This window comes from Engystomops pustulosus, chromosome 1 (genome assembly GCF_040894005.1).
Source record: "Engystomops pustulosus chromosome 1, aEngPut4.maternal, whole genome shotgun sequence".
In the NCBI taxonomy this organism is placed as follows: domain Eukaryota; kingdom Metazoa; phylum Chordata; class Amphibia; order Anura; family Leptodactylidae; genus Engystomops; species Engystomops pustulosus.
Genome location: NC_092411.1, coordinates 223,639,275 through 223,654,321, shown reverse-complemented (window position 1 = coordinate 223,654,321; position 15,047 = coordinate 223,639,275). Strand labels below are relative to the sequence as shown.

General features: G+C 39.2%; 1 protein-coding gene across 9 annotated transcripts in view; it reads left to right on the top strand.

The window, feature by feature from the left end:
• The window catches only part of INPP4B (inositol polyphosphate-4-phosphatase type II B), a 366,270-nt gene that overhangs the window by 209,649 nt on the left and 141,574 nt on the right, over positions 1-15,047 (top strand). For all 9 annotated transcript variants that reach the window (XM_072119662.1, XM_072119688.1, XM_072119643.1 and 6 more), the window contains one exon: positions 14,945-15,024. In XM_072119662.1, the coding sequence (XP_071975763.1) occupies positions 14,945-15,024 (80 nt within the window). The remainder of the gene's footprint in view (positions 1-14,944; positions 15,025-15,047) is intronic.

Genomic DNA, 15,047 nt, shown 5'->3' with positions numbered 1-15,047 from the left:
AATTTATACATAAAAATAATGTGCAAGAGAAAATAGTGGTTATATAATTTCCCAATATGTCTCTTAGAAATCATGTGTATTACACTGTTTGTTTGTTTGTACTAGTGTTGATAAATCTGCCCCTATTATTTCACAAATTACAATATGCCTTTTGTCATGGAATGGGCTAGTGTTAAATTCCAGAGTGTGGGGGAGGACTCTCTAAGCAGACACTTCATGATTCATCTGTGCTATGTGCGGACAATGTGCTTAAATTATCAGGATACAGTCCATATGCACATTTATTTAGCTTCTGAATATTCTACTAGTATAATAGAGATAAGACAGAGCAGACATGAGAGATGATGAGATCCATGAGATGGATATAAAACACAATGACACTCTCCAGCACTGCTAACTCACCTATAACACACACATAGTCAGCTCTGCTATATGCCTCCCTATACAAAGACCTTATCTGTCTGTAGCTTGCAGAGTAAGTCTGTGCACACTGCTGCTTGCTGGCAGAAAGTGCCTGTTCCTGTGCTGGTCTTGTAATGCAGCAGGGAGGGGCAGGAGACAGAGAGCAGAGTGCAGACAAGAAAAGCTATTCATTCATATTACATACACCAGGACTGATAGACAGGTTGGTTGGAGTTATATCTGTGAAATCCTGTATTATTGTCAATAACAGTAAATTGGAGAATGTGTTATTATGTTACCCTGAGTAAATTTAAGAATCTTGTTTTCGTGGGAATACCCCTTTAAGAAGCCTGACAATTGAAAAACAAGTTCAGGTGTCTGGCACCTCTGAGAGTGAGCAGCTAAGTTACTTACATACATGTACCGATACCTTTGAATTGATATTCGGGTAGGCTAGATACTCTGCTTATAAATGCACTGACGTAAAAGTCCTTGGTTAATTACCCATTAATTCTGCCTTCCAACCACTGCATAGGTTATACACTCTGATCATCTGGTTGGGCACCAGACATTTTCATACATTCAGACATTGTTTCATCAGTTTTTCTCCATCCCATATGTGATGGTATTTTTAATGTATAATTTGATTAATATAAATTAAATTTAACCTTTTATGGAAATTGGGACATTTTGGACTTTTTTCTTGGTATTGTATAATGGAATTTGTTCTTACTTGCTAGTACTGGAGGTTTAAACCTAGCCAGACAGATACAATTTTGGATTTAATCACCAGTGTCTCAGTAGCAGCATACCCTAATAGTCAGCTGAATGTCAAGAATACAATTGCCAGACTGGATATCATAGCGAAGCACAGCTAAAACATTTTTGCATTATTTGCATGAAATATGAATAAAATAGGGATTGGAAAGCCAATGTAATTTTATTTGATAAAAGCTATACTTATATTATATTTTAATTTGCCCTTAAGTGCTTGCTTGGGTACAGTATGGCGATATATCTGACTATAGTGTCAGTTTCATGAAAACCTAGTAGATGAAAACACAGATTTTTTTTTTTAAGTTCTCAAAGGACACATCTTGTTCTAAATGTAGCCGTGTCCAGAGCAAAAAGGTGATATGAACCTTTTAGTGCATTGAATACGATTGAGCCGATAAGGGGCTGATGTTCACTATCTTGTCTGCATTGAATACAGTTATTTCGAGAGCCGGATAATAGACTGTTGCCTGTAATTCTCCTCCGCTCTTTATATTTCAGTGTGACTCACATTTCAACTAAAAAGGATAAAAACCTCATCTTTAATGCGGTAATGCAGCATTATTTTACATGCAGGCACAGAGAAATGAATAGAACATGAAATAACCAGATTGTTTCTACTTGGTTGTCTTTTGTATGCTGTCCTTCTCTAGTGAAATGTAGAGATGTGCTCATGAAATGATTTATAGGCCACTTTTTGGGTGATAGAGGAGTTTAAGATCTTACACATTCTTACATATGCAAGTCAGGCGCTGTACACTTTATCTGCTGGAAAAGCCTTAAGGCGTTAAGACAGCGGTGTCAGCTGGTGACATTTAGAGACATGCCTGGTGGGGTCTCTGAATTACATATGGGAAATCTTAATTATGAGAATTAATGCGATCACCACCAGCTGTGTATGATTGCCTACATTCCCCTCTGCAGTTAGCCATGTTAAATGATACAAGGCACACGTGGAACCTTTGCTATACTGGTGGTATAGGAAGTGGAATTATTCATGACTGTTTGTAAGCATAGAACATAGAGTCCTCCTGACAGGGTTGGATTAAGACTGCCATGGGCTCTGAGCTGTATGACTATTATATCACCTACAATTCACTACCTAAATGTTGTATTAGAATCAACTTCTTTGGGAATGAAGAATTCTTCCATTCTGTTTTGTTTCAATATGCAGTTTCAGGACTTTTTGGAGAACCTTCAAAGGTCCTGAAATGGCTCTATTGTATTGAGAGCAGGAACAGAGGCATGAAGATTTCATGGCTGAAGGCCCTTCTCGGTATAAAATTTGGTGGGTGGTTTGGATGGTCACAGGCCCCCTAGAAGGCTTTGTGCCCTTGGCTACCACCCTGAGCTGCCCCCTGACCAGGTGTCTGGAACTTATATCGCAATTGCAGACTATCTGTATTTGTAGCCAAGCTCTAAGTGTAATGACAGTTTTATTTTTCTGTAATGTCACAATTTTTTGCTTTGCTAGATCGTTTGTTCAGATTATACAGACCTTTTCTGCTTTTTCCTGGATCTGACACGTTTATGGCTTTTATGTAATCACATTTACCTGCTAAAGCCTCTGTCTCAGCAGGGACACATTAATATGACTTCATTCTACATGGAATACAAACATTTGGAACAATTTTGGGAAAAGATGGAATTCCTGGAAGATTTTATTACAGTAGTCCATCAAGATACAATGACCTAAGGCACTGTTCCCCGCCCATTAGACCCCAGGCCTAGTCCCGGACCGGGGATTATTTAATATAAGAGGAAGATGAAGTAGATGTGCCAAACATCCACAATATCATTACTCTTCCCAGATTGTTGGGTAACAACAATTTCATCAGGACAAGACAAGAAAACTGCCATAACTTCTACTTTTAGACTGTGCTATTTGCTGATAATCCAATAGTCAATAACGTTTAATGATTATCACGTGGCTGCTACTTTCCCTCTTGAATAGGACCTGTAAGAGCAATTTAGGGCACAATACCTTTAGCAAGTCCCTATGTGCGTGCTATAAAATAAAAAACATTTATACTGGCCTTGTTCCAGTGTCATATTACAGTTGTGCTATTTTAGGATTTGTATCGCGTTGACAAACATGGCTATTTTCTTCTAAAAATTGAGTCACACCTGACCATAAGTTGTACTGGGATTGCAGCTCAGCTGTATAGAAACTAGTTGAGCTTAGTTGCAATACCAAGCACTACCCTTGGTCAGGAGTGGAGCTGTATTTGCTAGAAAAGATCCATGTTTTAAACCTATGGGCAACCCCTAGCTACTTGTCAGGGGGGGTTTTTTTCAGATTTTTTCTTTGTTTTTTTTTTCCGGGGCAAAATGTAGTTTAAATATCAATGTTTTGTGTCTCGCATATACTACTGATAAGCAATTTTCATCCCCTTATTTGTGGTACAAGGGAGCAACACTGTGTTACAAGGGATCAAAGTCCAAAGAATGGTGCAGGCCTCAGGTACATCTGCCAAACATAACATCCAAGGAATACACAGGAAAGCAGCACTCCACAAGATGCATGTGGGTTTGTTCACAAAAGATCATGGTGCAATGTTTCAGCTGCTCAATGGAGCTATTATCAAGACATCACTCCATGATCTTATGGAAATAAATCCATGCGAGTCTACTGGCTATTACCTTTCTGTATGGTTTATTTAAAAATAAATATTTAATACAGAAACACATATCTGTCATGGTTTTACTTTTAAATTGAAGTTTATTTAATTCTGTTAAATGTACCATGCAGAATAAATAATGGAAAACTAGATTATAGGAATATGCTATGCTCCTTCAATGGAGGTTACCTGGCCGGGCATCTAAGACGCACACAATTCAACACAAATTATTTGCCCCATAACGACCACCACCACTCTCCCTGGGAAGATTGTCATGTAGTCTTCTGGGCAAATATGCAGAGGAAAATATGCCAAAATTCCAGCATAATCTGTGCCAAAAAAAACTGCTAAAAATGTCTTCTACCATATGAAACATTTTTTAAATGCGGACATTTGTACTACATGAGCATCACACAAAGCTATTGATATGGATGCCTGTTGCATTTCACTGGGTATTTCATGATAAAACACCAGCATTACTGTTGTACATGCACGGATTGTCTGTCTTCTAGCACCAGCCCACATTTGAGCTGCTTCTTTCTGACAACAGGTCACAATCTGGAACAGTGGACTTCATGGGAGAATTCCTGTAATGTGCCCTTAATTCTATATGAAGACACAGCATTTATTAGTGTTTAGGACTGTTTCGATTTATTCAACACTACTGTTACCAAGTTTCTTTTTCGTATAAGAAAGTCTTCTAACGGAATATATATGTGCAACACAAAATTGGGCATAGCAATTTGTTTTGTCTGGAGACTTATATTCCCATAAATGAAAAAAACTCTTACAAAATTGGAGGAATTCCATAAGGAGTTGCATCTATGATGTAGACATGTGTGGTTGGTGTGGTACACCTCCATGCATTCAGAAGGTTGTGTAGAGCCATAATGGAGAGCACAAATGAGGTCTCAGAAAAAAACTTGTTTCTCTCTTATTAGAGCTGAACTTTTTATCTGTGTTTTTCTTTTGCATTCTTCTATATTTTTATGTCTGGTAACGATTTGGCAAAGATTAGTGGAATGATGATAATCCCCTTCAGAATTAGAGAAATATAGACAGATTCCTGAATCAAGTCATGAAACTATTGAGCCTATTGACAAGTAAGTGACAGATTACGGATTCTGCGCATCATCCATCACTGCTGGGTGCAGTCACTAGTCGGAGCGCTGCCTGTCTGGGGACTTTGAGAACCTGACGTTTCAATATATTCTATATATATACCATAGAAAGCAGTAATTATTATTGATATTTCTGTTAATTTCGACTGTAATTAGCAGGTTTTACTGAAAGGTACTTTAGCTTTATTGTAATAACCTGAAAATTAATTTCTTATTCCACAATTTGGGCAGTTGCATGTGTCTTACGACAGCGGCCTCTTAATTATTTCTCTACTATCTGTATTGTGTTGATGGCTTTTGACAGTTCTTGTATTGTTAATTGTATTCAGTTTTTTTTTTTGAGGCAACTTGTAATTTGATAAGCTATTAATTGCATTTCAAACGTAATTCTAAACTATATTCTGTTACATGGCTGAACAACTTCATGAGTTTGCAGCCTAGTAATCTCTTGCTAAGTGCCAAAAACCCTCTAAAATGGAACCAACAACAATGAAGTATACATGACGGGCAGCTCTGTGTGATAACCATCTATTCTGCTCAATTCTCTTTGGCAAATGGCTTGATTGACAAGCGTGATTAACCTTAGTAGTGGGAATTGCCATAGTATCCTGATAAAGTATCCATTTGAGCGAAACAGGTGAATATTAATCTTCTGAGGTATATATTTTATTTGCTGCCGATAACTGGGCAGAATTAATAATAATAGTAATCTTTATTTATATCATATTCCATAGCACTTTGTCATGTTTTATTTTATTTTATGATTTGTAGAGGGCAAACATATGGAGCAATACGAGTGAGGACAGACAGGAGACTGTTAACACTGTTAATAGTATTCCATTGGCCACAATGTATTTTTTACTATCTAGAGATGAGTGGATGAGCAGTCCAGGTTCTGTGTTTGGACCCCACCGCTAACCCCGACCACCAGAACTGTTACGGGTGATAACCGCTTTAATGCTGGTGGTATACAGGCACAAGCACTTATGGCATTTAAAGGGGGCTTGGCTACACACACCAAACCTTTTTTCAAGGTTCAGCCCAACCCCATTAAGTCTGCTCATCGCTACTTGAAACTTCAGGTCTATTTGTCATTTCCTCGATACTTTTTTAGGCTGTGCAAAATTCGGAAACATTTGGTGAGAACAGCACTTTGGTTAGAGATTTTAAGCCTTTGAATGCTGCATACGGTGCAAAACAAATATAAGAGTGTAGAAGTATACTGTATAAGTATACATTTTTTATCTTCCAAACATAGAAAAAAATCCAAAAAGGAAAAAAAGTCAATACCAATTACTCTCCCTCTTATTTTCTTCTTTTCTTAGATCCTATTTTCATATAAAAGAAGGCTCTATTTGTTGCAGCTGTCCCCACTGCTCCTTCTAATCTTTCTATGCCTGGCTGTGAGATAACTGGCTGCAGCAGAGCAGTACCTTCCCTCAAATGCCACATATGTTTTACCCATACACCCTTGTCTTGCACCTTTAGAGTAACTTTGCACATTGGGGGATATATCATGAGCGAGTTCATTGTGTATCCCCCTCGCCCCTCCACGGTGCACAAAGCACCCAATATACTCAGGATCCGTCCCCTTGGTATAGCGGGCGCACATATATTGTTTGTCTAGATGAATTGTATGCTAGATCCAGCCTAGCATAGAATTTTATTATAGCCATTGCATAGGATGCTACAGACTAACAGACGGTGAAGTTAACATCATTACCTGTGTTCTTTCAAAGGTTTATTGTTCCTTTAAGACAATTAATTAAGATTTTTGAAAAGTGTAGCTTGAAGCTTTTGGGTCTGTGCAAAATGCCACTTCTCCCCAGTAGTGAAAAATCACATTCAGATTAATTTGCATTTATAGATGACCTCTCACATCTATAACACTTCTGCCTTTATTATCTTCTCCATAATAAGAAATACTAATCACCCTTTTACTTCCAAGAAAAATCTTCCCAATTCCCACACTGTTCTCTACCTGCTTTGTCTTTAATGAATGTATGTTTTCTTTACACTTTTAGCTTTCCATTGGGTTTTACTTATCTAAACAGAATAATTATTTCAAAGTATGATAAATAAACAGTTTATTGTATTTTATTGTATTTTTTAACTCTGTAATACACCTGGTATGGAGGTATAGAAATATGATGCAAGGACTCCCTTTCTACCAGCCGAACAGCAGTGCTGGTACTGTAAGAACTGTTAAAATGTAGGCGCTGCAGTTTGGATGGCGAACAGGGAGTCCTTGCCTAATATTTCTGTGCAAAGTGTGCAGATCTTTCCATCACGTTGTACGTTTCTAAACTGGATAATTATTTGAAAGTATGATGAGATTACCTATGAACACATATAGGAATTTTTTTTTTAATTAAATGGGCATCATAATGTAAATTTTTGGAAAATAATTTCAAATGTAAAATTTAGTTGCAGCCCAGGCAGCAGCCAAATACTGAATAAATAAACAGTTTTTTATTGTATTTTATAGCTCTGTAATACACCTGGTATGGAGGTCCCTTTCTACCAGCCTAACAGCAGTGCCGGTACTGTAAGAACTGTTACAGTGTAGGCGCTGCAGTTTGGACGGCAAACAGGGAGTCCTTGCCGTATATTTCTGTGCAAAGTGTGCGGATCTGTTTCCACTTCATCTGTGGCCGTCCTAATGTTATAACTACTTTTAATTATCTGGCCAATGCAGGTAAGCGTAGGCATATTATTTGTTATGGGATTTGTATATGGATTTTCACCATTTGGAAAACCGATGCACCCTGAGTTACTGTAGACTGGGTCACTGGGTGATAAATGTGGAAAACATATAGGTACCATTTTATAGCTGGATGAAGCAATTATACCAGGAGCATACCTCTGCAGTAGCATTTATTACAAAAAAGTAAACAGCTCGAATAAGCTTGATGCCTCAAAGGCCTCCTCCTCCTGTTAGATTTTATTGCAAGTTGCAGGTCATAACTTTTTATTGAACTCGCATAAAGCATTATTGAACTAGCCTGAGAATTACACAGCCTTCAAATATTTGTCAGCCAGGCTCATAAATATTCAGAGATTTACAAGTCTACAATCGTGATGGCTGTTTTTTTTCGTCATCTTTTTTATTTATTTCTGAAAGAAAGCTGACAAGGATTGAAAGCAAAGTGAAAAATATCCTTATACTATTTTTGGATATTTGGTGCTCAGACACAGAACGGATTTATCAATATTGTAAAAGGAAGAGTATTTACACTTTAAAAAAAAGTCTGGCATGTCTTAAATCATTGTCACTTTGTGAAGGGTTACAGAACAAATGTAATAGCTCTCTGGTCTAATGCTGGGATGTCTGTGGATCCTGGGGCTCTATGTTCCTCTAACTGAGCCGGTGCATAAGTGGATAGGGTTTTATCACCTTTCTTGGTCATGAATTAATATGGATGTTTCCCATTCAAATGTTCCCCATTTTTATCTTTTTCTCCCAATACCCGTTCCCTTGACTAAGTGTCATTTCCCCCTGAATCTTTTAGCTCTGTGATCTTTGGAGAGTGAGTTACTGGTGGTCACTGAAGTTCTCTAAAAGTTATATTTCTGTGGGGTCCAGTGGCGTAACTAGAATCTGATGGGCCCCAGTGCAAAGTCTGTGCCAGGCCCCCCGACTATAATGTATGGTTTATACTAATAGTCTTCTCATATGGGAAAGTGATCCCAGGTGCGATCACCCCCTAAAGTTACGCCCCTGGTGGTGTCATAGTGTTGTCTGAGGGGGTCACTATTCTCCTAATGAGGAAAGAGCACTGTCTAGAGCAGTGATGGCAAATCTTTTTGACACCGAGTGCCCAAACTACAAGCAAAACCCACATATGTTTTGCAAAGTGCCAATGCGTCAATTTAAGCACTTATCACTCCCTGCTCTATCACAGGATTAAATTAGGCACCTGAGAACACCAATACAGTAGAAGGAAGGAGTAGAAGTTTGGGTTATCATTGTAGCTTCCTTCTAGGGTCCTGGGCTGCCTGGGACTGCAAGAGGCCTTGCCCTGGGGTGGTGGCAAGAGTGCCCATATAGAGTGCCCATGCCATAGGTTCACCACCACAGGTCTAGAACAATGTGTTAACATAGCCTCATTGTAGTGTACAGAGGAATAACCTGTATCCGCTGGGCATCCTTGCAAAATCTGTACCAGCCCCCACTATAATTTAATGTCTATAGTACTGTATTTGCTTATTTGTGGATGACTGCCTAATGCTGAGCATTACAGCACTACCTACTATCCCCAGTTGCTGCTTTTTTACTCTGCATTCTGCATGCTGTTGTATCACTACTCAGAACAGTTCTGATTTATTGAGATAAATGGGCTTGTCCAGGCTCTTCCCATTCATGTCTGCTTCTTAAAGATATATTGATGAAACCTTCGTTAAAAATGTATGAATTTATGAAAAGCTCTACAAATACATGTCAATGTACTTCAATAGAAAGAGTGTTCTTTTCCTGTTTCACTTTGTATCTAATATACGGAAGGTGTCAGAGTAATTTAACTTTTTTTTTAGAGCTGCGGGGGAAACTATTTCACATGTTGGATTGTTTATGTGTTTTGGTTTTTTTGAATGGCATTTACCACAAAGTTTGTGTTACATGTTCATTTCATTTTTTTTTTTGCATATGTTTATTTTTGTATGTTTTTAGAGAAAAGTATGATTTAAACTTTCATAATTTTTAATTTTTTTAGACTGTTTTAATGTCAACTTTCATTTTACCCCTTTGGTTCACTATAAATCCCCTCAATTACATGTCCACAATAAGGAAAAAATATATTTATATATAATATTTCATCTTTGTCCTTTAGTTTTGACATTTGAATATATTTCTTTACATTTTTCCATTTTTATGAGATACAATGTAATCGTTGAATTAAGATGGCCAGTGAATTACACTAATGTCTTTTGGTTGCCATGACAATTCATTAGAACCCTATGATCACATCTCAGGGGGTATCTACTCTCTCTTAACCACAGTCAGCAGTAAACAAACTGTTAAAAATGTAACTGTTAAAAAAAACTGTTAAAAAGCCAGTGCCTTTTAGTAAATCCTGTGTGTGGTAGGCCGGGGTGGAGGGCATTTATAATCTTTATTAAATTCCCCCCTCCCCAGAATCTTTGAATCCACATAGCCAGGGTCACAACTATCCCCAGCCATTTAAAGCAGGTGCCTAAATGTGTAGATTTTTATATACTATTTAATATTGTATATACAGTATGTATGCTCATACTTGGTTGTAGAAATGGAACCAAAACGGTGTCCATAACTTTTTACAATTTACCGTATATACTCGAGTATAAGCCGACCCGAGTATAAGCCGAGACCCCTAATTTTACCACAAAAAAATGGGAAAACCTATTGACTCGAGTATAAGCCGAGGGTGTAGTATACAGCCTGTCCCAAGTAGTATACAATCAGCCTGCCCCCATGAAGTATACAGCCTGCCCCCATGAAGTATACAGCCTGCCCCCATGAAGTATACAGCCTGCCCCCATGAAGTATACAGCCTGCCCCCATGAAGTATACAGCCTGCCCCCATGAAGTATACAGCCTGCCCCAATGAAGTATACAGCCTGCCCCAATGAAGTATACAGCCTGCCCCAATGAAGTATACAGCCTGCCCCCATGAAGTATACAGCCTGCCCCCATGAAGTATACAGCCTGCCCCCATGAAGTATACAGCCTGCCCCCATGAAGTATACAGCCTGCTCCCATGAAGTATACAGCCTGCCCCAATGAAGTATACAGCCTGTCCCAATGAAGTATACAGCCTGCCCCAATGAAGTATACAGCCTGCCCCAATGAAGTATACAGCCTGCCCCAATGAAGTATACAGCCTGCCCCCATGAAGTATACAGCCTGCCCCCATGAAGTATACAGCCTGCCCCCATGAAGTATACAGCCTGCCCCCATGAAGTATACAGCCTGCCCCCAAAAAGTATACAGCCTGCCCCCAAAAAGTATACAGCCTGCCCTCAGTATAATAAAAAAAAATAAACTTAATACTCACCCTCCGACGATACTCACCTTTGATTTGAAGTGGCGGCTCCCGGTCCTCGGCGGCGGCTCCCGGTCCTCGGCGGCGGCTCCTGGTCCTGGGCGGCGGCTCCCGGTCCTCGGCGGCGGCTCCCGGTCCATTGTGGCGGCTTCTCTCTTCGATCTTCACGTGCCGGCAGTCGCGTCCATGCGACTTGCCGGCGGGCGCACAGTGCGATGCGGCGGTGTCGCCGCTGATGACGTCGTCAGCGGCGACACCGCTACATCATATTATGCGCCCGCCGGCAAGTCGCATAGACGCGACTGCCGGCACGTGAAGATCGAAGGGAGAAGTCGCCGCAGAGGATCGGGAGCTGCCGCCGAGGACCAGGAGCCGCCGCCGAGGGCCGGGAGCCGGAGGGTGAGTATTAATTTTTTTTTTTTTTTATTAACTCATGTTTTTTTTTTTATTAACTCGTGTATAAGCCGAGATTAGGTTTTTCAGCACATTTTTTGTGCTGAAAAACTCGGCTTATACACGAGTATATACGGTATATACGAGTATATTGTGTATCCTTTGTAGTGCAGAGCACTAAAGTGTAGTATAACAAAAGAATAATGACAATGTTTTTGTAAGATCACACAAAAAAGGGTTGGCAATATTATTTGGACTTGCCATATCTATTCCTTTTCTACTCACCTTACCGTGACCAGCTATTCTTCCTATGAGAACTATTCACAAATAGCAGTAATCGCTCCCACTTTCCTGCTTTTCACTTGAAATACCATTAACCAGGTCTAAGAGCTATCATCATTAGTGGCTATACCCTATAATAGCAGCCAGAGGTTGTAGAGTAATACTGTGAGACTTCCTAAGATCTCATAATTACCCAGTGCAATTCAGAAACTGCAGCTAAGAATCTCTGGTCACAAAATAGTCTTCCTGCCCAAAGATAGCTATAGATTCTGCTTCCATTGCTAATGTCGTTCAACATTCTGTAGCTCTATGTATACATATAATAATACCAAATGAGAAGCAGTATATTTTAATGAACTCCAGTGTCCTGCAATTTATGCCATGATGCAGACGAAGAGTAAATTAACCACTCACAGCAGACCTGTCGACTCTCCCGACATGTTCAATTTAGTAAATATGTACATTCTCAATTAAAATATAATTCTAATGCATCTTTTCTTAATTTGTGCAATTACATGGTAATTCCTTTTTTATTTTTTTTTTTGTCACATGGGTGTTACTAGTTGTGTCCCTACATATTCTAACATTGTCCAATCATTACTGACTCTCTATTTGTGAGAGTGCAAATAAGGATTTAGCAATGATTAGATAATGTCTCACTGTGCAGGGACACACCACTAACTAGTAACACCCTTTTGGCTAACTGCATAGAGACTTTTAGTGTATTAATAGTTTTGAATAGAAAGTTCCACAACAAGAATCTATTGAAAGCATCATAACTAGAGATGAGCGAGCACTAAAATGCTCGAGTGCTCGTTACTCGGGTCGAACTTTTCCCGATGCTCGAGTGCTCGTATCGAATAACAAACCCTATTGAAATCAATGGGAGACTCGAGCACATTGAAATAACACATTGCAGATGTTTGCAGATGTTTTCACTGAAAGAACACATTGAAAGAATACACTGAAGGATAGTTTGACTACATTTAAGGGAATTCTAACTTTTGCTTTTAACTTCTACAACTATTTTCTCACAATAAAAAAATAATTTTGAATAATAATTTTGAAAAATAATTTTGAATTCAGCTGCCAAGGTAAAGGATAGCTATTTTAATTCTGGTTGCCACAGCAACATCAAGAACTTCACACATTTCTTTAATGTAAAAACTTATTTTTTGTTTGGATGCTATACAAGTGTAATATAGCATAGTAGTGAGTATATTCTAGTTAGGTTAATAAGTTTTTAGCCACCTTGTATAACCATTACATTTGTTTTGCTTGTAACGGCAGCACTAGGACTTGGAAGCTAGTATGCTGTAAAAATAGTTTAGATTGGAAATCTTACAGCACTGCAGTGCAATATACATATACAGGCAAAGTTCTACAATACTGAGTAGTAAAATAATCAAGTTCAAATAATAGTGACGTGGCTACCATTAAATCATAAAACAAGTTTTGAGTGAGTAGAGGTTTTTGATGTTGATCCAGTACGTTATTCTTTCTACCATATTGGTGTCAGAAATTTTTTTCCCTAATTTGGGCCAATTGAATGTAGCCTTAAAAGGCTGATGCCACACAAACGTATGGAGGACGTATATATGGCCGACGTATATACGTCCCCCATACACCTCAATGGCCTCATGGCGCCGTACGGCAGCAGTACGGTGCTGCACACATGCGGCACTGTACCATTCCGGGACCGGGAAAAAGATAGAACATGTCCTATCTTTCTCTGCAGTATTGCGCCGGGCGCCATATATTACTATGGAGAGGGGCGGAGGTTCACCACCTCCTCCTCTCCCCAGTGCCGACGTATGCCCGCCGTACCATAGAAAGGCAGGCATACATCCTGTGAATATAGCCTAAGGCTGTTTTGCCTTCCTCCCGATCAACACGATCAACACTGTATAATTTGTAGGTTGAACTTGATGGACCAATGTAAAGGTAGCTATTGATGTACTATAATATATGTCGCATCTACAGATCATGATGGATGAACATTGCCATAACCATGAATCTGAAAGGTAAAATCTTTATTTAGATGTGAGGACTAAACCCATCAAAAAAGGGACCACTTTTCGTAATGATATGGAAATTAATGACTTAGAGTAAATCCCCATTGTGACCAGTGAAGTTTCCTACAGTAGAGGCTAATCTACTGATTCCTTTATAGACTTCTATAGATTGGTAGGTAGACCACCATTCAGTTGTTAGATAGGAATCATAGAGGCGAACAATTATCCTATACCAGTGATGGCAAACCTTTTAGAGACAGAGTGCCCAACCTACAACCAATACCTACTTTTATGTCGTAAAGTGTCAACATGACAATTTAAGCAGTAATTGATCCCAGCTGTATCACAAGTTTCAATTGTATTGCCATCCTGAAGACACCAATACAGTAGAAAGAAGATGGAGAAATTTTGTATTATAGCTTCCTTCCAGGGTCCCCTGAAGAGGAAGAATAAGGGGACCTAGAGCAGGAGCTCCAATGATAATCCATCTCTGTCCACACCTTCTCGATTCTCGTGTAGTCCTGGCAGCCAAGGAGGTGTTGCCTTGAAATAGCACTGAGCATGGCATGTCGATGGCTGGCTTGGGCTGCCTTGACTCATGTCTAGCAAATTCTGTGCTGGGGAGAAGGCCTGGGTGCCCACAGAAAGGGCTCTGAGTGTCACCTCTGGCACCCATGCCATAGGTTCCCCACCACTGTCCTATACTTATAACATACAGTATACTTTAAAGTTCCTTTAGGATGGGTTTTTGTATTGGATTGTGAAGCAGTTTTTGAGATCCTATAGATTTCAATAGGCACAGAATCATAGGACAAGCAACAATAGGTATATATAGAAGACCGTTGTCCTTGCACCCAAAAGACTTTTCCTCTCACTTAAGTAGTAGATTCCCTTAACTGTTAATTTGTTTCTCTTGAGAATCTGTTGCTAAGCAACCCTCTAAACATGGGGGCATAATAAAACATATTAATTATGGTGTCTGAATATTACTAATGATTAACTACAGAAACTTTTTTCTGTAGTCAAATTCAGTAAATAACAGTTGTTCAGGTCACCACAGTTCTAGTGGGGAGACCTTCTCGTGGGGGTCATATTGACATGCATATCATGAGAGGATATGTACTTGTATTTTATATCAGTTCTGGTTGCATAGTATGTGTTTGTAAGTAGCGCTGGTTCACTTTAAGTAGTAAGAGCTATCTCATCTTTATCCGTGGTGAAGTAGGTCATCTTTGTAGTGTACATTCGTCTGTTAAGAAGAAACCTAATGTCATTCCAGAGTTAATCAAAGATTTCTTTCTCTTTTTCATCTTTAGAAGAGTTTCCTGGGCTGCAGCACATTTAAAGTAAAGGATCTGGTCAAAGCAAAGGAGCAACCATTGTCTCTCAATCTCAAGTAGGTTTTTACTTTTTTGATTT